The sequence below is a fragment of the Orbicella franksi genome, chromosome 9 (genome assembly GCF_964199315.1).
Source record: "Orbicella franksi chromosome 9, jaOrbFran1.1, whole genome shotgun sequence".
Lineage (NCBI taxonomy): Eukaryota > Metazoa > Cnidaria > Anthozoa > Scleractinia > Merulinidae > Orbicella > Orbicella franksi.
Window position 1 is genome coordinate 14,055,274 of NC_138153.1, and position 27,461 is coordinate 14,082,734.

The 27,461-nt window shown below is 37.9% G+C and overlaps 2 protein-coding genes across 3 annotated transcripts; both read left to right on the plus strand.

The window, feature by feature from the left end:
* The first annotated feature begins 361 nt into the window (after nt 1-361).
* On the plus strand, nt 362-6,387 carry LOC145497185 (3-hydroxyacyl-CoA dehydrogenase type-2-like). Its single transcript, XM_081476996.1, has 4 exons — nt 362-1,462; nt 2,852-3,010; nt 3,518-3,755; nt 4,958-6,387. The coding sequence occupies exons 1-4, from the start codon at nt 1,280-1,282 to the stop codon at nt 5,146-5,148; spliced, it is 771 nt and encodes a 256-aa protein (XP_081333122.1). The 5' UTR covers nt 362-1,279; the 3' UTR covers nt 5,149-6,387.
* A 3,322-nt stretch (nt 6,388-9,709) lies between these two features.
* LOC145496643 (transcription factor E3-like) lies at nt 9,710-18,644 on the plus strand. 2 transcript variants are annotated; one of them, XM_081476350.1, is made up of 11 exons: nt 9,710-9,968; nt 12,939-13,182; nt 14,321-14,569; nt 15,045-15,073; nt 15,467-15,530; nt 15,653-15,715; nt 15,851-15,905; nt 16,196-16,255; nt 16,495-16,567; nt 16,764-16,911; nt 17,615-18,644. In XM_081476350.1, exons 1-11 carry the CDS (start codon nt 9,859-9,861, stop codon nt 17,873-17,875), a joined length of 1,356 nt encoding a protein of 451 aa, XP_081332476.1. In that variant the 5' UTR covers nt 9,710-9,858; the 3' UTR covers nt 17,876-18,644. The 2 variants fall into 2 exon arrangements, with proteins under 2 accessions (XP_081332476.1, XP_081332475.1); XM_081476349.1 differs by lacking the exon at nt 9,710-9,968 and adding an exon at nt 9,975-11,557.
* The last annotated feature ends 8,817 nt before the right edge of the window (nt 18,645-27,461 follow it).

Here is a 27,461-nt window from a genome sequence, read left to right on the forward strand (position 1 = left end):
TTTAGTCAATTTTTAGTCACGTTTCTCCCCGCGTCTTTCATGAACGAGAAACCTCTCCTCCTCTCGTTGAAACGGCAAACTTAAAAACTGGCGGGAGAAATGGTCAAGTAGTCATGTCCCCCGTATAACGATTGCCGTAAACGTCATTCTTAACCAGTCACAGCTAACAAAAGAACGCAATGAACCAAACGGAACACGAAGGAAATACGCGTAGTAGGCACCAAGCTCAGTAAAAGGAGCCCAGCAGCCTGGCCATATTTCGACTGGTTTTGGTTTTGTGTCTGAGTAAGTTCCAGACAGGTTTTCAATCAGTCTATAATTAAAGAAAGTTAAAAAAAAAAAAAAGATTTCGGATTATGTTTGACAATTAAACGAAAGCCACTTAAACGTTCTATAACAGCGTTTTATTCTCAAAACGCTTATCAATAAAGCGAAATGCATCTTTAAGGCGGGGGTTAACATGAAGGCCATATTTTTGCTGGGTATTATGGTTTGAATGCAAATATCTCGTTCACGTTTCAAGCAGTGAAAAATCTCTCTGCTCATTTCACATAGCTACGCTTTGGGCTGTTTTGTAAATTTTTTGGTGATTTTTGGGTATATTAGGGGATAGTTTTTCTCAAAGGATTAGTAAAATTTATGGAAATAGGAAATTTTGAAGATTTGATGATGTTTTAAAATTAGAATTTGAAGTTAGAAGTTGGAAGACGTACACCAAACAGTTGCCCACCAACCCGGGGTGCCCTTTTGGGGGCAATCAACTGAGCTGGTGGTGTTCCAAACCCCTTTTTATCCTTTTAATCCCTCTTTAAACTTCCTATTAAATTCATGCGTACCCCCGCCTTAATATGAACTAGCTTATCAGAAAAATTTTTATTCTCAAACCAAAATACAGCCATAAAATATTAAACAAGGAGGTCTGGTAGTGGGCAAAGAATGTTACCTTAGAGAAGAGGCAACAATCGAGATATTTCAACTGGGTGTAACGGTCTTTTTGCAACGCTGACCAGGTCATCCCCAGGGGTTTTAGGCTCCCAGGGGATAGGAGGTAACGCAAAAATGCGTTGTTATTTGTTTTATTTTGCTTTGTTTTTTGTGTTTTGGCTGGCTTCTTGGGAAAGAGTATATTCTATACTAATTGATAACCTTGGTTGGACTGTGAACCGCGAAATACGACGAAAGGGCGCTCCTGCGAGAAGCTTTCGTTACTTTTATACACTTGCACCGCTGACAAGTTTGTTTCGCGAGCAGGCAGGCTCAATACACGTGTAACACCAACATGGCGGCCGCTTTACGGAAGGCGGTGTGTATCGTTACAGGCGGTGCTTCAGGGTTAGGCCGGGCAACTGTTCAAAGACTGGCACAGAATGGCGCAAGAGTAGTGATAGCTGATCTTCCTTCAAGTGATGGAGAAAACGTTGCCAAGGAACTCGGAGAAAGTTGTTGTTTCGCGCCAACTGATGTAAGCAAAGTTTGAAATATTTTTCCGTACTCGTTTAATCCGATGAGCGTACTCTCTCCCTGTCGTTGATAGGGACTGCAGGAACTGTTACCTCGATAGACTTATTCTGGACACTCCTACTGTACTAGCTCCATCGACAGGAACATTTGCACCGAGATCGGATATTTGCTCCTTGTCCGAAATATTACGCAACGCCGACAAGGCAGGGTAGGGGCGGCGACGAGTGTGTGCCCTGGAATCGATGATATGTAAATTTATATCTATACATTGATTGATATGGAAGTCGGTAAATAATTTTTGATACATCTTTTGTGGTCTTTCACTGATTGATGATTGATTTCAAAATTGATTGTTTTAATCTTCGAAGAATGTTTTGTGTGGAATGTATACAGGTCATATGATAAACACGAGAACGCATATCAGTGTTTACTTGGTGTGGCAGTAATGCTTGTCACATGCTCTGGATAATTGAAAATGAGCAGAAAAATTTTGTTGGAAAAAAGAATATGCAAAAAAAGTCTCGTAACAGTATGTAAAAACGTTAATACAGAATTACTATATTCTACTGGCTGGTACATTAAAGCCCTTGCTCCAAAGTTTGCTTTCATATGATTTTGATTTAGAGCTGTTCCTTCCAATGAGTGAGTGCCTCCCATGGGGGAGTAGCATGTTCATTTAAACCCTTGAAAATTTCATTTTACCCTTGTTACATCAAATTAATCCCAAAAATATCTCTAGTTACCCACAGTGTTTGAATAAAAGATGTTGTTGTTTAAATATATGATCATGTCCCCTTGTTCCCCAAAACCCCTGGGAGACCCTCACAAGTGCCCCATTTCTAATAAGCCCTCCCCACTGAGTGCAACCTTTTTGCCACTATTCCAATAAGCAACCCCTTTTAATGTGCACCCTGTAACAAAAGTGACATCCAAGAATGAATGAATTATGAAGTCAGCCCTCTCACCTGAATGAAGTCCTTGAATATTATAACCATCAGAGCCTCTGATGTTACAGTTCTAAAGTCAGAGTATCTGTTGTTTTTCATTTAAGTATTTTATCCCCATCTACATGTATGTGTTTAAAAAGAAATTTAAGCCCCTCATTCTGAAATCTAATAAGCGTCATCTCTAATAGGCACCTTCCCTTGAACTGCCCAAGCACCCAAAGTACTAAATCAAATTATTATGGTATTTCTTGGGCAATTATTTTTTTTCTTGGCCAGTTACTACTTTTCTTAAATTTATGTGTAAGCACAAAATTTCACACCTTAATCCAATGGGTAGTAAATAATTTTGAGAAAATTAATACAGGGCCTGATTTTTCAGGGAAGCAAGATTGAGAATTATTTATTTAACTAAATGGTTATTTAATATTTGTTTTATTGCCCAGGTTACATCAGAAGCTGATGTTCAACAAGCTATCAAGCTTGCTAATGAGAAGTTTGGACGTCTAACTGTAGCTGTGAATTGTGCTGGAATAGGTAATGCAGCAAAAACAGTCTCAAAAAAGGGAGCTCATCCTCTTGATCAATTTGAGAAAGTCTTGAAGGTAAATACCCAGTATTGGCCAACTGCCTCAAATGCTACTCCAGAAAAATAAGTTGAGAACATTATTGCCATGCAAAATGCTCTTGTTGTACACAAACTAACAAGTAATTGACAACAGAACTTGTATAAATTTGATGGGCTGTTTAGAGGTATATAGTTCACTTACAGCATTGAGAAATAAATGATTGCATGACATGAAATTATTGAATACCAACTAAGAACAATACTCAAGATTCCTTAAAGATGCTTATTGTTAATAAACATCTAGCTCAAAATAAAGGCCTGTTTCGGGGAAACACGGGTTTTTCTGGGTTCAAATAAAATGGCTGTTAATTGAGAAAATATGGAAATTGTTTTTCACAGTTATATTGGCTCAAATCTCAGACTTCTTCTTCAGGAGTAAGACAACATGTATACATACAAGCATGTGTTTTCTCCTAACATTTTAGATTTAATGTAGTACCTGTTGAATACATGTCAAGTAATTTGAAGGTTTTGTCTTGACCAGGTGAATACTGTTGGGACTTTTAATGTCATTCGACTTGTTGCAGAACAGATGGCAAAAAATGAACCGAATGAGGGTGGGGAGAGAGGAGTGATTGTGAACACTGCTAGTGTTGCTGCTTATGAGGGTCAAATTGGACAAGCTGCATATTCAGCGTCAAAAGGTGCTATTGTTGGAATGACACTACCGATAGCTCGAGATTTGGCACAGTATTGGATCAGAGTTAATACTATTGCTCCTGGTAAGTTAGTTTATTCAGTAGGAACATGACACACACTAACCTCCTACGGAGACACTCTTTGGGCTTGTCACATAATCTTCCGGGGGAGAGAGATTACGTGACGAGTATGTGTACAGGTAGCTAGGAGGCTAGGCACACACAAATTCATTGCTAAATCTCGAAAGTAGAATTCTAACCATATGTGAATGCAAATGCTGCAATCTGATTTGCTGAGTTATTGTACACTATCAGCGATGAGTGTGCAGAACCTGTTGAGGTGATCTACAAAATGGTAACACATTCCCATTTTCCCAATGTTTTGAAGGAACATTTAGAAGTGAATGGATGGCTAAATTCCACAGAAGACTACAAGAAAGATATTCACAGAAACTATTATTTTTAATCTACTATTTCTTTAGCTTTTGCAATTTTAACTTTGCAGGGCCCCACTGAAAACCACATGTATGTGAAGTGGGCTCCCTGTTGAAAGATCTTTATTATTATTATTATTATTATAATTATTATTATTATTATTATTATTATTATTATTATTATTACAGTTTGTTGACATTTCGAAATTGTTCAATAAATTGATGTGCACATACAGATCAGCAAATTTCAGGTAATTAATCATTGCCAAAAGGTCTGGATGGTAGCAGACATGTTAAAATTTTTAGAAACAACGCAAAGATTTTTAAAATCATGTTTCAACATAATCTTCTGTCATCTTCAGTTTAAATTACAAAGTACAGAGTTGGATATATAGTGTACGCAAAGTGCTAATTGACGATAAGAACAAAAGGAAACGTTACAAAGAAAGTTTGAAATTAACATGATTAAATTAACATGATATCATGTTAATTTAAAACTTTCTTTGTAGTATTTTACATTGTCATGTTTCCTTTTGTTCTTATAGTCAATTAGCATTTTGTGTACACTGTATATCCAACTCTGTACTTTGTAATTTAAACTGAAGATGACAGAAGATTCTGTTGAAACATGTTTTTAAAAAATTGTTGTGTTGTTTCTAAAAATTATTCATTCTGTGCGATTTTCCTCAAGCTAGAAGTTTAACACTACAAAGAGAAATAATTGGGAATTTTCATTGTTGGGAAATTTTTCTTAGAATTCTACTCAAACAATTGGTGGGTCACTTTTGATTTTTACACATACATGTAGAAATTGCATACTTAAAGCCATGTTTCTATGACCCCTCTTTACAGGCCTCTTCCTCACACCATTACTGATGCAGTTACGGGAGAAAGTGAGGAATGAGCTGGGAAAGGCAGTGCCTTTCCCAAGTCGCCTTGGTGACCCCTCGGAATATGGCCAATTGGTGCAGAGTATCATTGAGAACCCAATGATTAATGGTGAAGTCATAAGGCTGGATGGTGCTTTGCGCATGCAACCTTAACATTTTGATGACAGTTAAGTGTCTCTGGGTAGATAGAATTTCAAAACAATTATGATTTTATACCAGCTTTCTGAAACCCAAGCAGGTAAATACTAATAACCAGAGAATCTCAGTGAGACTACTTGAACCAGGCCACTTGGAAAAGAGTCACTTGAGAATAAAGGATAAAGGATAATTTGCCATCAAGGGCTGAATCTCTTTAGAAGAGTGTGTTTAACACAGAGGAGTCGCTTTAAGTACTTATATGTCTTGAAAATGTCAAACAGCCCTTATTACTTGCCATATTAACTAAACTATCTCAGTCTAGACTTGGAATAATGTTTTAGGTTGATCATTTGGATCTTCAGATGATGTGTTCCAATGATGGGTGTTGTACTTGAAAATATAAATTATTGGCCTGGAGCAATAAACTACTGACAGTACTTACTGTAATTCTGTTGTACCTCTGATGATACCCCTCTTTTAGGTGGACACAAACATGGACCACATTTTTCATTTTCCATCAGCAGAGATCGATCAATTGACCTTTCTTCTAAGCAAGCACTTTTTTCTGCTCTCAACAGTGTCTGCTTATACCAAGTAGGACTGCATTCACACTTAACTCATCTCTTAATCTCAAATGTTTGGAACAACATTTCTTATGTGCAGAATATTCTTAATGGCAAAGCTGAGTTTCATTATTTTCTACCAAGAGTTAAAACTATTTATTTATTGTTCTTAAACTCAATAATTAATAATTTATAGAGTTAAAACAAAGGAAATGATGACTGTGACAGTGTCTGGATATCTGATGCTTGAGTTAGCATAGATTTTTTACGATTTGTTTTCCATTTTCTCGTTAGTTTTAGTTTTGAGTGAGAAGATATATCAACCACTCAAGACCGTGTTTGGCCACATTTCAGAACACCACGAAGTTTGTGAAAAATTATCAGTTATTATAATAACTCCGCTGTGCATTGTAATTTCAACTCTCTTCTCAGTATTTGGAAAATGAGGTCAAACACAGTCTTTTTTGTTTGATATATTACATAGAATTCACTGCTGATTCCTCTTCTTAAAATTACTTCACAATTATACCTACCGATGAATATGCTTTATTATAAACACTAATGATAGGAATGGGAATAAAATGAATAAAAGTACAGTATTTTTGTTGGTCTTAATTTGCTTGTAAGCAGAAGTGGTTTTGATTTTTTGACAATGATCAATCATCACCTATTAAAATGTGCTTTTACTTTGGGTGTGCTTAGTGAGCTACTGGGAATGGCCAAATAGCTTTGAAAAACAATGGCTTCATTTACTAGCTATGGCATGATGTGTTTACATGCAAGAGACCTGAATATTCCAGTTTTTACCCCTCTCCTCCACAAGTCAAGCAAGTCCCCTTAGAAAGACAATTTAAGCACTTCTTTCTTGATCTTATCATTCTATTTTTATTTAAAATATTATACTCTAATAAACATGTCATAGAACAAAGTTAAAAAAGGATTGTGGGACTGCTATTAATTTTGTATCACCAAACACTTCTTCAGCTGCTGATACTTCTATTTCCCAAGCTAGGTGTTCCATTACAGGTCTGAGGTTGGATAATTTTTTCCCTATCCCGCAGAAATGTGTGAATCTGGGAAAGGGGAGCTCCTTAGGTACAATTTTTTTAATGGGGTGGGGGATGATGAAATTGGAACTTTTGTTTTTTTCCTATATTTTATTTATACTTTTTTGGCGAGGGGATTTTGGGCGCGGAGGGGGATGGGGAGGAATACGTTTTCACCAGTATTTTATGGGGTGAGTCGAGTTCCAGGGGGTATTCTAAACAATCTTTTTAGTGGTTGATATCGTGTAGGGTTTCTTGAATTTGAGACGTTTCGGCTGTATAGGTTCGCTTTCCTCACTTTCTCACCTCCACTCTCGACTCAGCCGGTACTATCACACTTACCTGGCTTCAAGAGGCTTTTTCTTGTCTATTTCTCAATCAAATCTGAGCTCGCTTCAGCCAATGCAATGGCGTTTTTATTTAACAGCAGTGGGGCAATTAAGGAGAAAGAAAACGTCTGGGACCAGGGTACAGGACTCCTTTATAATATAGGGTCACGTCTTCTGTTCAATGTTTAACGCATTTTTTTCCAGTTTTGCATATTTTCGTACACGTCGTTGATCACGCGATTGCTATCGGGAGGGGGCATTGGGGTCTAGTAGAAACCACAATCAAGAACTGCAACACCGCCCCTTTCATCAGAGTCATCAACTTTTTGGAGGGCTAAAATCAGACATTTTAGGTTTTACAAAGAGACGAATATAATATAATAAAATCTTTATTTACCCACGGTGTCTATTTCACATTGCACTCTTCTACCAAGACTTTTAGACTTTTAGACTTTTTTTGATAATAAAAAACTTATTTGACTTCAGTAAGTGCAAAGGGTTCCCCCATTTGAATTATGACATTTGTAAGTGTCCAAGGTCTTTATCCAGCTTGTTTGTTTTAAATATTATGAGTATTAATCTGTTTCTCGCCTCCATTTGGGATGTTTGTCGCACCCCATGGATTATCGGGTACGTGTATTTTCAAGTCACGGTCTGCAAGGTCACACCTGAGGTCAAGTGATGAAATGTCTCCTTTCATGTCACGTTTGCTAATTTATTTCCTCACATCCTAAGTACTATAAATATGCCAGGGCCGTAGCTAGTAACAGGCAAACCGAGGCGCTTGCCTCAGTCATTTTTTTCGTTTTTGCTGTTTATAGTCATCAAAAACACTTTAAATTCCCAGGAAAAGAATTAAACCACGGACATTGCCTCAGTCACAACTCATTTCTTGGACACTGCCTCAGTCATAATTTGTTTCTGGCTACGGCCCTGTGCGCCTTGTCGTTATTTTTAGTTCAATTCATTTGACAATGATGACATGAAGTCGCCGAAACGTCATGCTACTTTACTTACGTTAACTTTCTTGCTTAAATAGTCTAAATAAAACTAAAGAATGAAAATAAACTGAAAGAACACGCTCACAAAAAGAAGTCAAAACTAAACTAAACTGAAACAAACTGGAACGGAGGGTTGTCAAAGTGAGAGGGTTGGCCAAAGCTTCACTTGTTCAGTCTGCAACAGTTCGAAATGACCTTGGTTTTGCGCCCGCGGAAACCAGCTTTACCTCTTTTTCCAGCCTTACGTTCTCTTTGATGCAGTTTATAAATACACCTTTTATCACCTTTTACTACTGTAAATTTTCATTAATTAGCCGTTTGGAATCTTGAGATTCGTTTACATTAGTTTTTCCTAAATTTGCTTTAACTGAAATCATTTTAGCCAGACGCGTCAATTAACAAATGAAGAGCCACCTAGTGGAAAAACTGGTGATAAAATTGTTTTTGTTACTATGATGATGATGATGATGACGCTGATGATGGCGATGATGATGACTATCATCATCATTATTATTATAATTATTATTGTATTATGTAAAATGTTACCGGAACATTTTTCGTTTCCAGGTATGTCACACACACAAAATCCACTTTTCGCGATGGCGGAGGCCTCGTTAAATTCAAATTGAAAATTTGTTGACCCTCTGCTATCTGCAATATGCAAATTGTACTCTCAGATAAAAAAAACTTTGGTTCATCAAGTGAGTTATCCGACTGGTTGGAGTCACGAGGTGCGTGGGATTATGTTTGTCGAGGCCATCTGAAGGAATACGGCGCTACTGAAGTTTTCTTTGACAGCATTTTAAGCCACTTGAAACGAGTAGGCGGCATTTGATGCCATTGTTCTTTCTGAGAAAGAATGAAAATGACAAAACATATTGCTCGTGTGAGACAGACCATTCATAGAACAGGTGCTTTTTCGTTATTTTATTTGGACAAGTTGTTCCCCTCAATCAGCATTGGTCGCATTTGTGCGCGTTCATGATAATACCAACTTTTGCCCGCAAGCGCGACCCCAGCCTGAACTCCAGTCACGAGATTCAATTCAATTTGTTTATGAGAGATTTCATTGTCAATTTTCAATTACGTTATTCCAGAAAGAAAAAGCTCAAAGATCACACACAAAAGAGGGACTTACCCCTGCCGATTTTCAATTTAGTTTTTTCTAGGAAAACTTCGTTTTATTTTAATTTTATTTAAAAAAAAAATAACACGTGTCACACAAAAAAGGGGGTTACCCTTCTATATAAAGATCAAATAAAAATGTCTCTATAATTTACATGATTTCTGAGCTTTCTTTTGCATTTGATTCTATCGCCCGCAAAATGCTATTTTCTAAGGCTTTGTCAGTGAAAGGATTACCTGCGAAGCAGAGCACCTTGACTCCAAGTCTCATATTTCTTTGCTTCTCAAATGAAGGAAACTGGAGACATTGGTCGGAGAGGCCATAAAAGATTTGGTATTTTCATTTTCACGCCCGTACTTATCGCCTCCCATAAAAGGCATAAGGATTGACGTTTAAAACCACAAGAAAACATACTATTAATTATAGCCCTGCCCATTCCCAATAGACCAATTACATTACAGTGATGTAAGATGCTATTTTTAAAGTCACATGGTCCAAAGTGACCAATCAGAGCACAACCTACGCAAAGAAAAAACATGGCAGGTCGGCTTTCGGGATGAAACTCGAAGGTGGAACTCAGCGCTAGTTTCTACGAAGTTTTTCTTCCTCTCGGTACAGCAACCTTAGCTTCTTTTCAATCCCGATTCTCAAGGCTTTCAAATGAGTGAGTCCGGAGTAGATCTCGACTTTGATATTCTAAGTCCTGAAGGCTTCGATACACAAGACGACAGTGAAATATTTTACGAGCTGAAGTCGAAGGCTTGGCCAAGGTAGGTTTTTACAAGGAAGTATGTTTTTTTAAGACGTTCAATCGCACCGATTACACATTTTATGTGATTCCAAACCCCCAGAGGCCTTCATCATCGAGTGTAAGTTTGGATCGTTGAATGTCGACGAGCTTGCCTGTCGATTAATTCCTACGCAACGCAATTACAGTCGACCTTCCAAAAGTACTGGCTCGCGTTGGGCTTCATATGGTTTACTGTACACTGCAAAATATCTTTTTATCGAGCTGCATTTTGAAGACTTACATATTAAGTATTCCATATTGAAAGATCCGGTCCTCGTAATATTGGGATTTGCTAGTTTGTGGAAGCGAAATACGATCGAGCGCTAGCTCTCCGTCAATCAGGGCTTTGCATGAGCGAAGATCTTAAATAAGCTTAAAGTATGGTTTGCTTAGTTTCCAAGGATAAAATTTCGTGTCACCTAGAAGAAATATCCTTTACATGCCCGTTGTGCAGCGGACATCGACTATTGGCTCGCCCGGCAAGAGAGTTCTGCAGATGTATAGTCATATGACGATTGTTACATCAGAAAACACATGCGCTGCTCTATATACCGCTCACGGACTTCGCAGAGCTGTAATTTCTACAGTATTTATTACGTAAGACCCTTCTGTCAACTGTGAATATGATGTTTGTGGCAACCATTTTCTCTTGTATGTCAAATTTGTAATCACAGTCTGCAATCGCACAGACAATGCCTTTATTGAAGAAGGGTCCCTAGAAGGGTCCCTAGCCACCCATTTGTAGTTTTGTTTGTGTACAAATTGTACATACCTCGTATAAGATTGTTGTAAGCTTTATTACCTGTATTTTTTTACTTTGCCGTGGTAAATGTCGTTCTTCGTTTCGTAGAAATAAAGGAAGTTCTCGAAAGCGTGCTCGCGCGATTTCTGAACGATCAAATTTCCTGTCGCTTGAGGGGCTTCCATTCCTTTCGGTTTCGTTTGGCCTGGCCCGTAAAATGTTTCATGAGTGCTATCCAGTCGCATTTTTAAATTTATACTTCACTTTCATACACTTTAAACAATTTTATCTTTTCTCGTGATTTTTTGCTAGATCGATAGCTTCCTTAAAAGATTTCATTTCAATCGCAAGACAGCATCTTACAATTGGTTCTAAATAGTTGCAACTAAAAAGAACGTTATGGTACAAGTACATCTTTTACGGTGTTATCCATTTGTTTATTAAGTATAACCCAAAGTTAAGTGAAATCACGCATCCGTTAGTACATGTTTCTACCACGTGCGGTTGTTTTGCCCAGATTTATCGGAACAAAATTTTTAATAAGTTTCATGTGATGTTCACGTTAGATATTTTAAAGTCTGAAGTTACAGTTATATGCTGTTTAAAACAAGCGCTGCTCGCGGATTTAACAAAAAATCGGGACATTTTCAAAGGCTAATGGATCAAAAACTTTCTGGAAAAACCATGCAGAAATTGTGGTCTCCCACGAGAGGTTCTCCCCTCTCCTCATTTGGACCTGAACGTCGGAAATTCCCTTTCCATTTGCTTATTTCTCCAATCTCCAGTCTTGCAAGGGACAGCATTACCAGGAAACCAAATTTTAAATGGTAAGCGCTATCTATTTGGGTTGGGTTGCTGAAATTGGGGAAAACCCTTATCATGAATTAAAAGTCCATCCAAGCATTGAAAGCTTTTTTACATGATAATATACAGTTTTAGATTTAAAACTATTGAATTTGCGAAAGATCCATATCTATGATGTGCTCAAAGGTTAGAAAAGATTTTTGTTTTTCACTATTTGAGCATTGTTTTGACTCATTTGGGTACTTTTTGAAATTACCGCTGTATGCCTTATAAGGTTGAAAAGCACTTAATAATTGACTTAAGCTGTGGTTCATTTAACTACATTGAATAAATTTAAAATCTTTTCCACATTCAGAGAAAATTGTCATACTGGTGTACACATACTTTTTCAGAATTATTGCTCAATGGCCTTATGAGGTTGAAAAGCACTTAATTTAAGTTGTGTGGTTCATTTATCTGGATTTAGAAAAAGCAAAATCTTTTCCACTCTCAGAGGATACTAACACACTGGTGTTAAGTTGCATTTATAGGACGATTTATCGTTTCCACTGCTAAAGTTGTTGTTCAAAGCCTTAAAATCTTAATTACATAGTAGTTTTGGTACTTACCTCTTACCTAACGACATGGAAAATTTTCATCCAAAGAACCAACTTTTTTAAACAAAGTTGTAGTTTGGTGAAAAGTTCGCTCACCAGGTTGGTGATGCCACAGTGGGAAAAGGTTCTGGAGAGTTTGTCTTAAATATCATTTGTTGCTCTGAACCTATTTGAGTATGCCCATGAAAGGAACTAGTGCTTTAACATGCTCAAAGGGGATTCCTTTAAATATTAAAGCTGTCCCACCCAGAAAAATCAAATTGCATGGTGTTCAATCCATTATGGACATTGAAAATTAAAATTTTCCACTTCCTGTGCAAGAAAATTAGATTGAAGGGCGTGAAGCTAAATCACACCATTTAAAACAAAGGGTAATTCAGAGCAGATCCTTGTATGGAACAATTTTCAACACTTGTGTTACATTACAGGAAATGGAAAGATCTTATTACAATTAATGTCAAGCAGTATAGGCTCCCACTGGACACATAGCAACCTTTACCCCCGGGTTTGGTTTGAACACTGATACGTGAAATTTTTATAATGCGTTATCTATTTTTAGACTGTTGGGTTAGAGATAATAAAAGTCCTGCTGTCACAGTCATGTTCAGCATTAAGAGAAAATCTGCACCAGACACTTGTATACTTATTGAAGTCAACTTGTTTTATTTATATTGTCTGACAGGATTTATACTTTAATAGTCATGATGGCAACAGCATATGCAACAAGTTATAGTGCGGGATATTATCCCCATATAGAACAACCTCTGAAGTGGATTCTAAGTAGTTTTTCTAACTCTTTCAAATGCAGTGACGATTCATCAACTCTTGGGCTGTTGTTAGACCGTAAGGATCCCATCAAGAACATGACAAATCCTATGACACGGACAAATTTTAAACAACAGCTCCAGCGTCAGCAACTTGAACAACAAGACCAGCTCTTTCACTCGCAGAAAGTAGGCCAACCTGATCAACCCCATTCACAAAGTATAGCCGTTCCGAGGACTTCATCTCCTACGACACTACCTCCTGATGTTCCTTCAAGCGTACTTCAGGTGGGAAGGCATTCTAATAAATTACTTTCCTGTTCTTGTGGTAAAATTGAATTTTGTCTTACATGTGTTGAGTTGCTACTTGGCAGATTTTTATGGAACCACTGGGACTCTGCAATCAGGTTAAGGTGTCTTAGCTCAAATATTTTTTGCTCAAAACATATAATAGTTTTCGTCAAGCTGGTAAACCTTTTTATCCAAGCTCCCTAGTTTGGGTAGGATTTCCTGCAATGATCTCAATTAAAGATGATTTATTTGATAGGTTTTTTTAGAGGAAGCTGTTTTTTGTTACAGGAAGTAAGAATCAGAGAGAGTGTCTAATTTTTCTTGTTGATAAGTTATATTTCTCTGTGGGCATGTGTGGACTTTCACATGGCTTTGATAGTTTTTAAATTTTAATTCAGTACACTGTTAATGTATATTATTATTTAATATTAACTCGTGGTCTTGGGGTATGTAATTAATCTTGCTCGGGCATTAACATCTTCTAATTAAAAACAGGAACCTTGTGATCGAAAAAGAACATATCATATGATTGTCATGTCTGGGCAAATCTTTTGAAAGGAAATTTTATTTGTTATGGGTGCACCCAAGTGTAAAGTCCATTTTAAACACAGTTGTTTGCTGTCTTTTGGGAGTCCAAAGTTTGGAGTCAACAAATATGGGTAATCAAACACATGAAGATGTGGGCATAGTTTTTGACAGTGCAAAGGTTTGAATACTATAAAGGGACGATAAAATGGATTCACTCTTTTTCAAAGGTTAAACATTAAGCTTGACCTTTTAAATCCACAAGAGATTCATTGCATGTTTCCTTTTATGGCTGTGTATACCTTTGTTAATCTATGATCTCTAAGGGTTCTTTAGTCAAATGCAGAAGAATGAAATAATGAAAAGATTTTAACTTAGTTGTATACTTTGGCTAACTTTTACACTTCTCCCAGAGAGGCTGAATGTTCTCAACTGAACAGAACATGAAAAGCTAGAAGGAATTCATGGAATAATATTTTTTGAACATGTTTTTTTTTGGTATTTGGTTACATGGGCTTGTGAGTGCAAATAATATTTAGCAGATCCATCAGGTGGATAGAATGAATGAAGTGTGGCGTGCATTGAGATAACATTCATTACTCTATTGCAGGTTAAAACACAGCTGGAAAATCCCACACGCTATTTCATTGCCCAAAAACAGAAAAGACAGTTAAAAGAATATTTGAAAACTCAAGGCTCGCCCTCTGCGGCTGGAGATTTAGCTGTAAGCAGTGCAAGTCAACCCACCCTGAATGCTATAAATCAACAAGCTGTTGCTGCTTTATCTTCTGGTCAGCTGGTGGGGCAATCTGGGAGTCCCATGGCTGTTATGAGTCCAGATGGAAATCACCCAACAGATGTAAGTTCTAGGACAGGCTTTCTTCAAGGTCTAACACATTATGTAAGAGATCTTTTCATGAGATGCCCCTTGTAATCAGATACATTAATTACCAGTGAAATATATGACCAGCGAGTTTCACATTACGGCAGCCTTTTGGTATCAGCTATTGGGTTCTCCAGATTCTTTTGTCTTGAATTGCTGTTAATCAAGTGCTTGTGATAACAAAAAGTCATATTGAAATCGTTTAGGACTAAATAAGGTGTAACAATGTGATCTTACATGGCAGCCATTAAAGAAGCACAATCTGTGATGTGATTTATACTACTGCACCTTTTAATATCAGGATAAATTTTTTCATGCAGTCATTTACAACAAATTTATAATTACCTTTAAGTTATTTCTTACAGCTTAGAAGCAGAATTTGTGGCTGTTTTTTGATTGAGTTATTATGCATGTATCACTAACATAGATTATATTTTGTGTCATTTTCTAGGTCGATAATTTACTTGATGACATCATAAGGTGAGTGTAAACATTCTGGTTGTCTTAATTATTTTTTTAAAGTTATATTTATAGCCTCTGGAGACAATATGGGATCATCTTCATGGTTTTTTACCTTAAAGTTTCCATTAAACGCCATAAATTGAGACAAACTTTGACTCATTTCACAGATTGTATCAAAATTGCAATATAATGGCTGAGAAAGTAACATAGTTCACTCCATAATCCCCTGCAGCGAGGAAAGTTTTTTCTCTTCAAGTAGACATAACTAAATTAAGAAATATCTTCTAAGAGGTACATGTAGTGTCTTTATTTAGCACAAAATTGTCAGAACTAAACAATATTAATCATTTAAGGAAATGTGTAGCAGTCAGTAACAGGAATTTATCTCTTGATCATTGATTTTGTTTTTAGTCTGGAGTCGAATGCTGGAGTCGATGATAGCCTTCCTTGGGATGCGACTTTAACTCTGGGATCGGTAAGTATAACTACTGTGAAAGTTTTTTATTCTAATTATCTTTATTTTTAATATTTTCATTGCTTAAACTCCACTTACATGTGTGCCTATGTGCTAACCAAATTGCATCATTTTCATCTAAGGTTCCACAAGTTGCAACAAGCAACGTGTTTGATTTGTATAATGGACTAGGCATGAGCACCTTGGTAAGTAACTTTGCCCTCTGAAAAATTTGATTGATAGGTCAGCTTGGAATTTTTTGTTTTTAAATTTGGTACACTGGATTGATTTTCTTGGACCAATGATTGTTTGACAAATGGATTGTTTTATATTTATTTTAGATCCAGGGCCCAGCGGCATCATCCTGTCCAGCCGTCATAAAGCAAGAGTCACAAGGTAAGGGATGTTTGGTGACAGATACATAAACGTCATATCATGCCTCTGATTGACATCACAAAGATGTTAATATTTCCATATAACTTCTTTGTAAACTAGTTTTCTATTGGACAAACACCCCGCATAGTACTAGGATTATGATGAAATCACAGCATGCTGCACGCAGTGCGATTCATGTGGTGTGATAACGGTGAATGGCAAATGGCTTTGATGAGATGCCCATATTGTGGAAGTTTGAATGTAGAAGTGAAATTAATTTATAAAATGTTTTTTCTTTCCCCTTGATCCAGAGCTTATGTTGGACCAAAGTTTTGCCAAAGACAGACAAAAGAAGGACAACCATAACATGAGTGAGTATCTGATTTTAATTTCACGTTTTAAAACCATGCTTGAAGTACATAAACATTATATAGATGGCTACCACAACACGGTTGTCTCTTGGTTGATAGTTGTCCTTATTCTCTTTACCTGTTTGCCGTACTGTGTGCTGATTTTGTAAGGAGAAATGAGGTTCTGGTCAGTCTTCCAAAATAAAAAGTGGAATGTTGCATTCACTTACTTATTTACATCTATTGCCTTTTCCTTACAGTTGAAAGAAGGCGAAGATTTAATATCAATGACAGAATCAAAGAACTTGGGACACTTCTTCCAAAGCAAGACTCGTAAGTTCAATCCTGCTTGATTTTATTCCTGCAAAATTGCAATTAGAGTGACAAAATTTTCACCATTTCTCCAAAGGTTGCTGTCTTGGATTTTTTTTTTTTGCATTTTGGCTGTTTCATTTTTGGGACTGCAGTGTTGCATGGTGGGGAAAAAATGTCCAGTGCAATTCACGAATGGGTTTTGTTTTGTTTTTAGTGATGTGCGGCAAAACAAGGGAACCATTCTCAAGGCTTCGGTGGATTATATCCGGAAGTTAAGACGGGAGCAAGATCGCATGAGACAAGTAGAGGAAGAAAAACGGAACACTGAGGAACTCAACAGAAGACTTTTACTTCGAGTTCAGGTGAGGATTGCCTTTGAGTAACTATTGATCTGTATTCATAAAGTTTCATCATCATTTATGCTTTGTAATGCAGTTGGCTGCATTGACTATTTCTTTAATAATTAAGGGAACTGAGCTTAAGTTACAGTCGCGTGAATCAGCTAGGTACATGTATATTGTTACTTCCTTTGATGGGCTGCTAGTTTATTGTGGAATCTTTTAAAATTGTTCTGGTATCTATTTGCTAGTATACTCATGGGTATGATTTAGAGAGAGAGGTGTAATGAGTGAAGAGTAGATCTGGCCTAAAAGCACGACATAACTATTTACAGTGTACATGTGTGTTTGGCAGGTGCTAGCTAGCATAGACCTCTTTATTCAAAGTCCAGCACAGTTCATTCACTTACTACTAAAATCATAATGTTGATGAATTTTTGTAAACATTCACTTTGGTTAGACTGTGAATTGGAGAATTAATCAAAACTATAACAAAATTAGCAAACGTGATTGGCCATCAGCAGCCCATTTTGAGTATTAACTGGTCAGTGTACGTGTCATGCTTCCCGTCGTCCAATTCAGTCTGTAATCATACTCATGATTAACAGATTGGACTCCCGCTTTGCGGTTGTCTGATTTTGTTAATCACTTGTATGATTACAGACCAAATTGGACTCCACTTAGTCCTATTACCATTATTAATCGTTGTTTCTGTTGAAATCTTCAGGAGCTTGAGATGCATGCTCGTGCGCATGGAATTCCTACGACGCCTCTGACATCAGACACCACAACAGCATTGTTGTCAACTATTTTAACCTCAAAGCCAACCACGGACGTAATGCAAATAAAGCAAGAACCTGTGGACAGTGGTTGTGCAGCAACTCCATGTAGTCGCGAAAACCAGGAACCAATGGAGGACTATTCGCTCCCCTCATCCTGCAACCCCAGTCCACGCTCCGCTAGTATGGATGATGAGATGACAGATTGAGCTGGAAATAAATGATTGCAATAACTTGAGTTGCTTGTCAGGAATGCCTTAGGCCCACTTTCAAAAGGGGTTTAAACCTGTTCAGTAGCGGAGCTCCTCATCTTGGTCATTGGCATGATGGGACTGGGATCATGAAGGGAAAGCTGAGCATGCCAAGTTTTCAGAATGGTGCAAGTTCTTAGCAACACTGCCGACTTGCAGGCCCTCTTCTTGATAAATACACCCAAGCAGAGGCCCGGAAGAATGACATATCAGACTTTCTGCATCAGGAACAAGTAACATTACTTTGTCAGGGCTGTGTAAGGTTGTTGACATGTAGTTATTCAACAACGCTGTAGAGCACTGTTTGAAAACGTTTTAAGTTCAAGATCAGTCAATATCCTGTTGTGGGTACTTACATATCCTAACCTTCAGTCATAATATTGTCTTATTTATCTTTTCAAGACCCTACCAGGGGTGGGGCAGGGTAGGGACCTCTTTTTGCTGATGTCATTGGTCATAGCTTTTGGAACACTGATAGAATTACAAATTATTGTTTGAAAGAAACCTACTGCCTCTCACAAATCTGTGTCAGTCATGTTGCTGGATTTTTACTGAAGGCAATACCTCTTTCATTAGTGTATAGCAATGTTAACTCATAGTCAAGTCAGATTTCTCAAAATTCATTTGTATAAAATACCTGTGGTTGCGTATGTGAACATGTCTTTGAAAAATATCATCTTTTTGGGTATGGAACATAATAAAGTTTGTGTTACAGTCTTCCAAACTTGAAATGCAAATATGTGTGATACCCAATTAGATCATGTTTTTTCATGATGTGTTTATGCTGAGATGCAATCAATTGTATATACAATGTCTTAAAGAGAGAATTGAAATTTTCCAAACTCTGGGATTAAATTGTGGAGTACATGTAGACGCGTAATCATCATGGGCTAAAGGGTGTGCATTAGACTGGGGCTTCAATACTTGAGTTCTTTTTCAGTGTCATGTACAGCTATAAAAGTTTTCCAAGTATGTTATCAGTCAGGTGTTGTTGGAGAGTTCAGAACTTCTCAACTCTTGAAGTCCCAGGTATGCAAACAGTTGTCTATCAGTCCTCGCATGCTTTGTGATAGACCATTTGGAAAATGGTTCCAATTTAAACATCTGTTGTTCAGGACTGTCCCACCAGACTTTCACAGCATTGTGTCATAAAAGCATTTTTAAGTAATGCATATGAAGGTAGTCTTGGACAACAGTGATTTGAATTCAAAGCCATTTGAGGTCATAACAGAATTCTCAAAGCAGATTTTAAATTTAAATTCTCCAAAGGGAACTATAGAAAATACAGGAGAATAGGAAAGAGAATTTAATTTGTCATCTTGGGATTTGAAGACTTTAGTGACCACCGTACTGTAGTTAGTTACTGTTGATGTATCTGAAGGTCATTTTATTTTTTATCCATACGTGGAAGGTTGAAAGTGATTACAGCTTCAAGAGAGAAAGAACTTGGTCATTTCAGAAATATTGTACGCGTGAGAATGCCAATGAGTTTTTGATGGAATTTGTAACTTCTTGATGGAATAATACAAAAATAGTTTTATAATGTCTGCTAAGCACAAATGGGGACAGGACAGGCGGCAACTTGAGATTTAGCTCTTGTATACTGAAGTGCTAATGGGACAATAAAATAATAAATTTGAATAGCATTTTTATATTTAACTACAAAAAATGGTTTTAGGAAAAAAAAAGTGGTTTTAAGAAACCACTAGAAATCACATCCAGACATTGGATTTAACATACAAAAGTGTGATTTGTGCATGTGTAGGCCAACGCTGTTTGGCATCACTTGGTAGTTGGGCTTTGTGCGTAAATTAAAAAAAACAACAACTAAAACAAAAGAAAAAAAAAAAAATAAAAAATCATGTGTTGAATGTTTGTTGTTCGATTCTGCTTGGTAGAAAGTGTCCCAAAGAGAAAGAAATTCAGTAGCAACAAACCAAGTAATTGCTTTAATCGTCATGTTATCTTTACAGTGCAAAGGTGTCATTGACAAACACTGTTATCATCGCTATCATCACCTTCATCATTTGCTGAATCACCTACATTTGTTGATTTTCACCACAGTGACGTTTTAGCCGAGCACACAGTGTTATGTTCAATTTGAATTATTTGTTTCAGTTGTCTGCCTGGCCCCACTAGCGCTTGTGCTATAACACTTTCCATTTTTCTACCAGTCCAAGACAAGAACGATTTCATTTTCATCACCGTGATCTTTCTACAAATCACTACCAAAATGTGTTCCCTTTTTAATACGGTGATCTTTCAAATAGCCAATCACTATCGAAATGGATTCACCTTTTTACCACGATGATTTTCTACCAATCACCACGGTTAGGGTGACACGAACAAGACAAAAAACATACGCCAAATTCACTGAGAACGCAACGAAACGCACGCACAGGAAGAAAAACAGGGACCGTACAGATTAGGCGGTTCACAGCACGCGAAAGAAAAAGCGAGGTCCCTACCCCCTACCCATTCCCGTCCCCATAGCCCTTTTCGCCCCTCTTAGCCGGCGGGGCCTTGGCACGAGAATCGAAGGGACAAAATAGAGGGCTGTGAACAGTCTAGTACAGCTAGGCAGAAGGGACTGAAACTGAAAACAAGGTAAACAGGCAAAGAAAACCACATGGAAATCCCGGGGGGGGGGGTACTTAACAAATGTTAATATGGGGAGGCTCCGCTCCGAGGTCCAACCCCTTGCCATTATATATATATTATATACCATTTTGGCAGAAAAGGTACCCTTTTTATATATCTTTTATTGAAAAAAAGTACCCCTTTCACATACCTACTTTAGAACACTGCACCCCCTTTCTAAACCCTTGTAACGTCCATTCGAAATATTTTAATTAAAGGCCCTTTTAAATACCTAAATGACAGATTTCCCTACCCTTTTATATACCTCAACTTGTGAAATCCCTACCTTTTTATACACCTGAAGCCTGGAAAAGGTGCCCCTTTCGGGCGGAGCCTCCCCGTATAGGCCATTATATGGAGTACCTCCCGGGATGGAAATGTACAGGGAAAGCCCAGAGGAACGCACTCCGGGGAAGATCGGGAATACTCGTCGGAAAATTTGAATTAAATTCCCAACGGAGACCGATCTGGGTTTGGCTAGAGCTTTATTTGACCCCTTGATCGACAGCGCGTTTTACTATTTCTTCGAGTGCAACCCTAAAAGACGGCAAAAATAGTGGCGTATCGTCCTGAACATCCTGAGTGAGATCAAAATCCTTGATTTATACTCTTAAGCGAGTCGACGAGTATCCCCGACCTTTTCATACGGGAACACCTCCCCCCCGCTACCCCGGACCCATGTGTCCCCATGAGTTCCCGGCATTAGCTTGTCTTCCCTATGGATTTTTACAAACCTCTCTTGGCACTTCTTCTTACTTCCCCGTTCGTTATCTCCCGGGTTCCTTGGTACGTTATCTCAAGTTTCGTTCTTATTATAATGTTTCCAGTGAATTTGGCGCCAGTTACCGTCTGTTCCGGTACTAAAGGGCATCGCCAGCTACGTAGGCTATAACAAGGAAGGCAATGCACAAAATTTATTTTTGTGGTGGTTCATCTTAGAAGTGTGTGGTAAAATATGTTTGCGTTCGTAGGCTACGCCGCCTGGCGTACTGGAACGCACGTCATCCCTAAGCGGAGTAGCCTGCGAACGCAGACGTATTTCCGACGGAACCAAGTGACAGCTGGAAATACGTCTACGTTTGCAGGCCAAAGCGGGAAACTTGGTGTACAAGTACATAAGGTATACCCTGGCCTTCTTTCGAGTCCCTGAGATCTCAAAATCCATTCATTTTATTTAGACGCAATATTCAGTTAAGATGTAAAATTTTTCTCTGCCCCCTTTATAGTCTAATTTCCATCATTAAATTAATTGTTGGAAATGCTGGGATTTCAGTTTGGAGTGAGACAAAATACCAGAAGCCTGTGGCATAAACCTCTTTCCCGCCCCCGCCCCCTCCCCCCTCCTACTGGCTATTTCCTAGTGATCTCTTCGAGTGTAGTTCGTCCTCCATTTTGGCACGTGTGCAAGAAGAATGGCGGAAAATTGGGTTTTTCGTAATTTCACAGGTTTGTTCTTTGTTTAAAACCGGCTTGAACCAGTGATGTTACTCGATGTGAGACATAAGCTAATTTGTTTTACATTCTCGCTTGTCAGAGTCAGGAGAAGGAAAATGGAGACGGTTGTCTGTTTGTTGACAACCTCTGAAGACCTCCGGACGAAGGTAAGGTTGAATTAGCTTGTAAATTGGTTTACAGAGTCATTTCCTCACAGTTTGATGTAATAAATACTATACTAGAATAGATAATAAGATAGCACATAAACATTGCTTGTGAAACCCATCAGAATTTATTATGGCTTTCTCCTTTCTACCATGTTAGAGGAACATGAAGTGGCAAACTTGTAGCGAGGTACTTGTGTGGGTAGAGATGAGTTTGTTTACAATCCTGTTCACAATCAACTTGAGTTTTAGCTTATTCTGAAAAATCAAAATCGTCACTTTTTTCCCATTTGAATCTGCTACTGGTCATGTGTTAGGTATATAGTAGGGATTCTTAGATCTCAGATAAGTCAACGAAGACCCCCTTCCCCGCTCCATTTGTTCAACATTACACTGACATTCCGTACGGTGGCTACGGATATTTCTGGAACTGCACAATGCATGTGCATGCGTGTCTAGGCGTACATTTTAAAAATTGCTTCATGCTTGAGTGATTTTTTCGAGTATTGGATGTAGGCAGAGTTTGGAGAGTATAGAAAAAGGGAAAGAGTTATTTGACCCATACCTAAGAGCAGTGCCAGCTTTTCAAGTGCTCTCTAATCTCCCAAGTGCATAATGTACCAAGCAGTGGATGGTGATCTGTGTTGTCGAAGAATATAATGCAAGCTTGAGGTTTAGAAAAACTGCTAGTGGATGCAAGAGCAGAGTGTGCATGCATTCAACAGTTTTTTTTAGACCTCAATAGTGCATTATTTTCTTTGAAAAAAATAGAAACACCATGTTTTGTTTGGTTTAGAACATAGCATGAAAAGGCAGAAATTTTTATATCTGAGATGGGCTGGTGATTGCATGTGCACACTGCTTTGGCCTATGATTCCGATTATTTCAATGAAATTTGTTCATTCATTCATTCATGTCTAAAATAATGTTTTACTCAGGACTAACAGATATAAACCAATAAGACATACTCCTAGGTAACTTCAAATGTTTTTTCAGGACATTCCCATTAAAATGCTCACATTTATACACTTTTTTGCAAACTTTTGCCTTGGCTAGATAATAAGTTACTTTGGTAGAAATAGAAACTTAAGATTTTTTTTTCACTATTTTGCAAAATGTGGAATGATACTATGTATAAGCTAACCTTGACATAATATGGAATGAGCTAACCTTGATGTAATATGGAATTCGCTTTTCATAAAAAAAGAGGAAAAATTGCAATAAGGATTATCCAAAGCTTCTTTGACCAAAGAGAACAATTCTGACAGCAAACTTTCACATATACATGTAGATCTTTTCTTCGGTCTTCATGCCCACAGGTTATCTAAAACCTGTTAACCAACGCTTTAAGATAATGCTGACAGATACATGTGTAAACCAACCTTTTCATGATGCTCAACCTTTCCTAGTCCCCTTTTCAGTATTTACATGTACCTCACTGTCAGGAATTGGGAAGGCAAAACAAGCAAATGAGTGTATGGCCCATGGCATTGGAAAGTTATGGGCCATTTATAACCAGTTTGGGTCATTAGGGTAAATAAAAGGGCCATAAAAAAATTTTGACAAGTGATATGTAATTCTTGATTGCTGTTGTTTTATACTTTTTACTGGACTTCAAGCTAGGTTAAAGTGTACAGTAACAGAATAGAGCTAACACAAATTATATAACCTTTCATTGAGGTTAAACTATACATTCTTAACTGGAAAGTCTGACTAAACATAACACTCCGAGTCTGATATCAACATCACTGAGGCATGCTCAGTTTTAGATTTAGAGAACTTGAGCTACTTGTATGCATGAACTGTACATAACACACCTGTAGTTCTCTAGTAGTAAATGAAACGTTAACCAAAACTTTTTTCGTTCCTCATAACTAGAAGGCTTAAAGCTTTGCCTTGATTGTTGTTTTCAGGATCACAATTCATTGTGGTGGACTCGGCGTTCGTAGTGCAGAATGGCGACAATCTCTGAGTCTTTTCCAGTTTTGGAACTTTCGCTTTCGGAGGCATATTATTTGGCTAATTGCAGCATGCAAAACATATTTGGATCAGCCGATTCTGTCATTGAAAACAGAAAGCACATGGATTGAGCAAGAACCTCGTTTGCGAGCAGAGTCCAAATAAGGGGTCTGGGGACGAAAACAAAACAAATGCTTTTATAATGTTGACTAGAGAGCAAAGGCATCATGATTTCTCGCGTGTTTATTTGTCATTACACTGAAAATTTCACAAATGAAAATCCTTTCCACAAAATAGTGTATATTGTACCAGCTGTTTCATGGCTAGGGCGCATCTCAGGCCCAGAAGGTCCTTTCATAATGCGTCATTTCATAGCTTTATGCACCATATGTGCATGGCGCACAGCCTTCCCAATCCCTGCACTGTTGTGAGATGTATGCCGGAGTGGAAGCATTTTGTCAAAATTTGAAAAGTGGCTGTCCAAAATGTGCTATAGGCCTGCTCAAACGAGCATTTTACAAAGTAACATATGAAAATAAAACGACTTTGTTTAGAAGGTGGCCATCCACAGGATGCCTGGACACCCATCTGGCTAAAAGCCTGCCCGAGTGATTGAGATTAAAACTTTTCCTGACAAGTGAACCAGAATCGTTAACACACAATTCAAACAAGCTGTCAATAGCATTCTTCAAAAAATTAACCTGAAGTTTAAAAAACAATTTATTTTGAGTTAGAAATAACAGCTCCATTTTTACTGCAACACTCAGTTACATATCATGTTGTCGTTGAGTCATGTCAAATGATATATGCACGTAATATGCTAGCACAGAGGGGAAAATGCCCTTTGTGGTATTTCAGAGCTCTTGTAGTGAATGATGATGATTGATAGGAGCCAACCTTTGCATAATATGGAATTACTCTTCATAAAAAAAACACTCGTGTCTTAAGTTAAGAGGAAAGACTACAGTAAGCAATAACCAAATAATGATTCTGACAGTAAACTTTCACCAAAAATTTTCTCCAGACTTCATGCCCTCAACAGAAAGCTTATTTAAAAACCATTTAGTGGAAGGGCTTTTGTTGATGTTCTTTTTGATGATGCTGATGAAGAAGCTTCTTCTAAAAAATGTAGCTATTGCAAGACTAGAGTGCACAAATCATACCCAGCATCCCTGTAATTATTGAACCAAAATGGCCAAAATCAATACCCAATTTCAGACCAAATATGTAGCCCATATAAGGGCTCTCACCTCAATTTTGTGCACCCAAAATGTGTAAACACTTCATGTGCAAGGTACTGGCCAATTGACTGGATGACTGACTGATATATTTACTGGCAGATTGATGAACTGATTCACTGACCAGATTTGACTAGATAATTAACTGATTGTTGGGCTTACTGACAGCTGGCTCTAAGTAGTTATCTTATGATATCAATGGTGACTTGAGACTGAAAGAAGTTAATATTGCTTTTCCAGATCAGATGCCAACAGAGACAAAGTGGACCAAAGCTTCGAGCAGTCATCTTTAGAAGGGCTGTATGTTTTATTTTGCATTCCAACTCTTGGGGGAACCGGGTGAACAAAACTCTTGAATAAGCCAAGTTCTGCCCTGATTAACTTAGTTCAGTCTTGCAATGTACATTGTATTCTTCTGTGGTTGATTTGCACAATGAATAGAAGAACTCTCATATAACACTTTTAGCAGTACAGTTTCAAACCCATCCTTGCTTACTGACTGACTGACTGACTGATGCATGGAATGACAGACTGACTGATTTACTGACTGACTTACTGACTGACTTACTGAAAGACATATGCACAGAATAATGGACTGACTGACTTACTGATCTACTGAGTGACTGACAGAATGGGAGACTGACTGATTGATGGTCTGACTGACTGACTGATTGACAAACTTGACTGACTCACTGAAAGACTGATGCAAGGAATGACAGAGGCACTGACTAAGTGACTGAAAGACTGATGCATGGGATGATGGACTGACTCAGGGTTCGTATGGGTCATGGAAAACCTGGAAAGTCATGAAATTGAAGTGTGGGTCATGAAAAGTCATGGAAAGTCATGGGAAAACAATATACTTTCTGAGAATAAAAAGGCAAAAAAAAAAAAAAATCAAAAATTGAAAAAATAACGGAAAATTCAGAAAACCAGTTCTAATTCCAGTATTATTATAAAATATACACTGGCACTCATTTTCTGTGTCATAATGTGACAAAATATTTTAAACAACAGATTGTTTTGACAATACTTTAAAAACAACTGCTTTTAACTGATTTTAACCTTTCCCAGTTTTCCAAACTGGGAAAGGTCATGGAAAAGCCTAAAAGAGTATGAACCTTGTGACTGATTGATTGTCTCATTGACTGACTGGCTGACAGAATGATGGACTGACTGATTGATTGAGCGATCAACTCATTGATTGAATAACTGCCTGATTGACTGATGGATCAAATGTTTGATGGTCTGACTGACTGACAAACTCATTGACTCATTGACTCACTTACAGACTCACTGACTGACTGACTGACTGACTGACTGGCTGGCTGACTGACTGACTAACTGGCTGACTGACTGACTGACTGGCTGACTGACTGACTAACTCTCTGGAAAACTAATGCAAGAATGACACACTGACTTATTATCTGACTGACTGATTGAAAGACTGGCACACGGAATGATGGACTGACTGATTGATGCCATGACTGCCTGATTGACTGATATGTTGAATGTAGACAGACATATACACAGACAGCTCTGTCAGACATGACAGGCAGACTGAATGACTGACTGACAGACAGACCGACAGATAAATAAGACAGACAACTGATTGGCAAATTTACGGACAAACTGAACTAAGATTTATAGAGAGCTTCTGTCTATACATTTGATTATTGTGTACTGTGGGCTGTTTACAGCTTCTTTGTTTTCTCAGAGGACTTTGGCAGTGATATGAAACTAAAGAATCGTGGGCAAAGCAAGTTCACTCTCAGGGTTGCCAAGGCACTGGCTTTGCTTGTGATTCTTTAGCCTTGTGTTCCTGCTAAGGTCGTGCTAGAGAAAAGAGAGGCTGTAAGCCATCTACAAAATTTGTAGAGATCACACCATTAAATGGTGAGATCTTGGTACAGTACATTACATGTCTACATTGCATTGAACAGTCGAATCTCACTAAGTGACCACATTGTTTATTGTGACCATCTTGAGTCTGTTATACGATTCCGTTTCAAATTCTTCGAAATTGTTTTGTGCAGCCAAATTATTAACCTGTCATAAGCACTCCATCAGTTTTGCAAAACTCATGTAAGGTCGCCTGTGGGTGGCTCA

Bases quoted from the DNA above. Each gene is read 5' to 3' on its own strand.
- LOC145497185 (XM_081476996.1), top strand. From the start codon at position 1,280: ATGGCGGCCGCTTTACGGAAGGCGGTGTGTATCGTTACAGGCGGTGCT. The intron at 1,463-2,851 runs GTAAGCAAAGTT...TTTATTGCCCAG, and splicing joins GTTGTTTCGCGCCAACTGAT to GTTACATCAGAAGCTGATGT. The intron at 3,756-4,957 runs GTAAGTTAGTTT...CCCTCTTTACAG, and splicing joins AGTTAATACTATTGCTCCTG to GCCTCTTCCTCACACCATTA.
- LOC145496643 (XM_081476349.1), top strand. From the start codon at position 11,325: ATGCTGTTTAAAACAAGCGCTGCTCGCGGATTTAACAAAAAATCGGGA. The intron at 11,558-12,938 runs GTAAGCGCTATC...TTTCAAATGCAG, and splicing joins AGGAAACCAAATTTTAAATG to TGACGATTCATCAACTCTTG. The intron at 15,716-15,850 runs GTAAGTAACTTT...TATTTATTTTAG, and splicing joins GACTAGGCATGAGCACCTTG to ATCCAGGGCCCAGCGGCATC.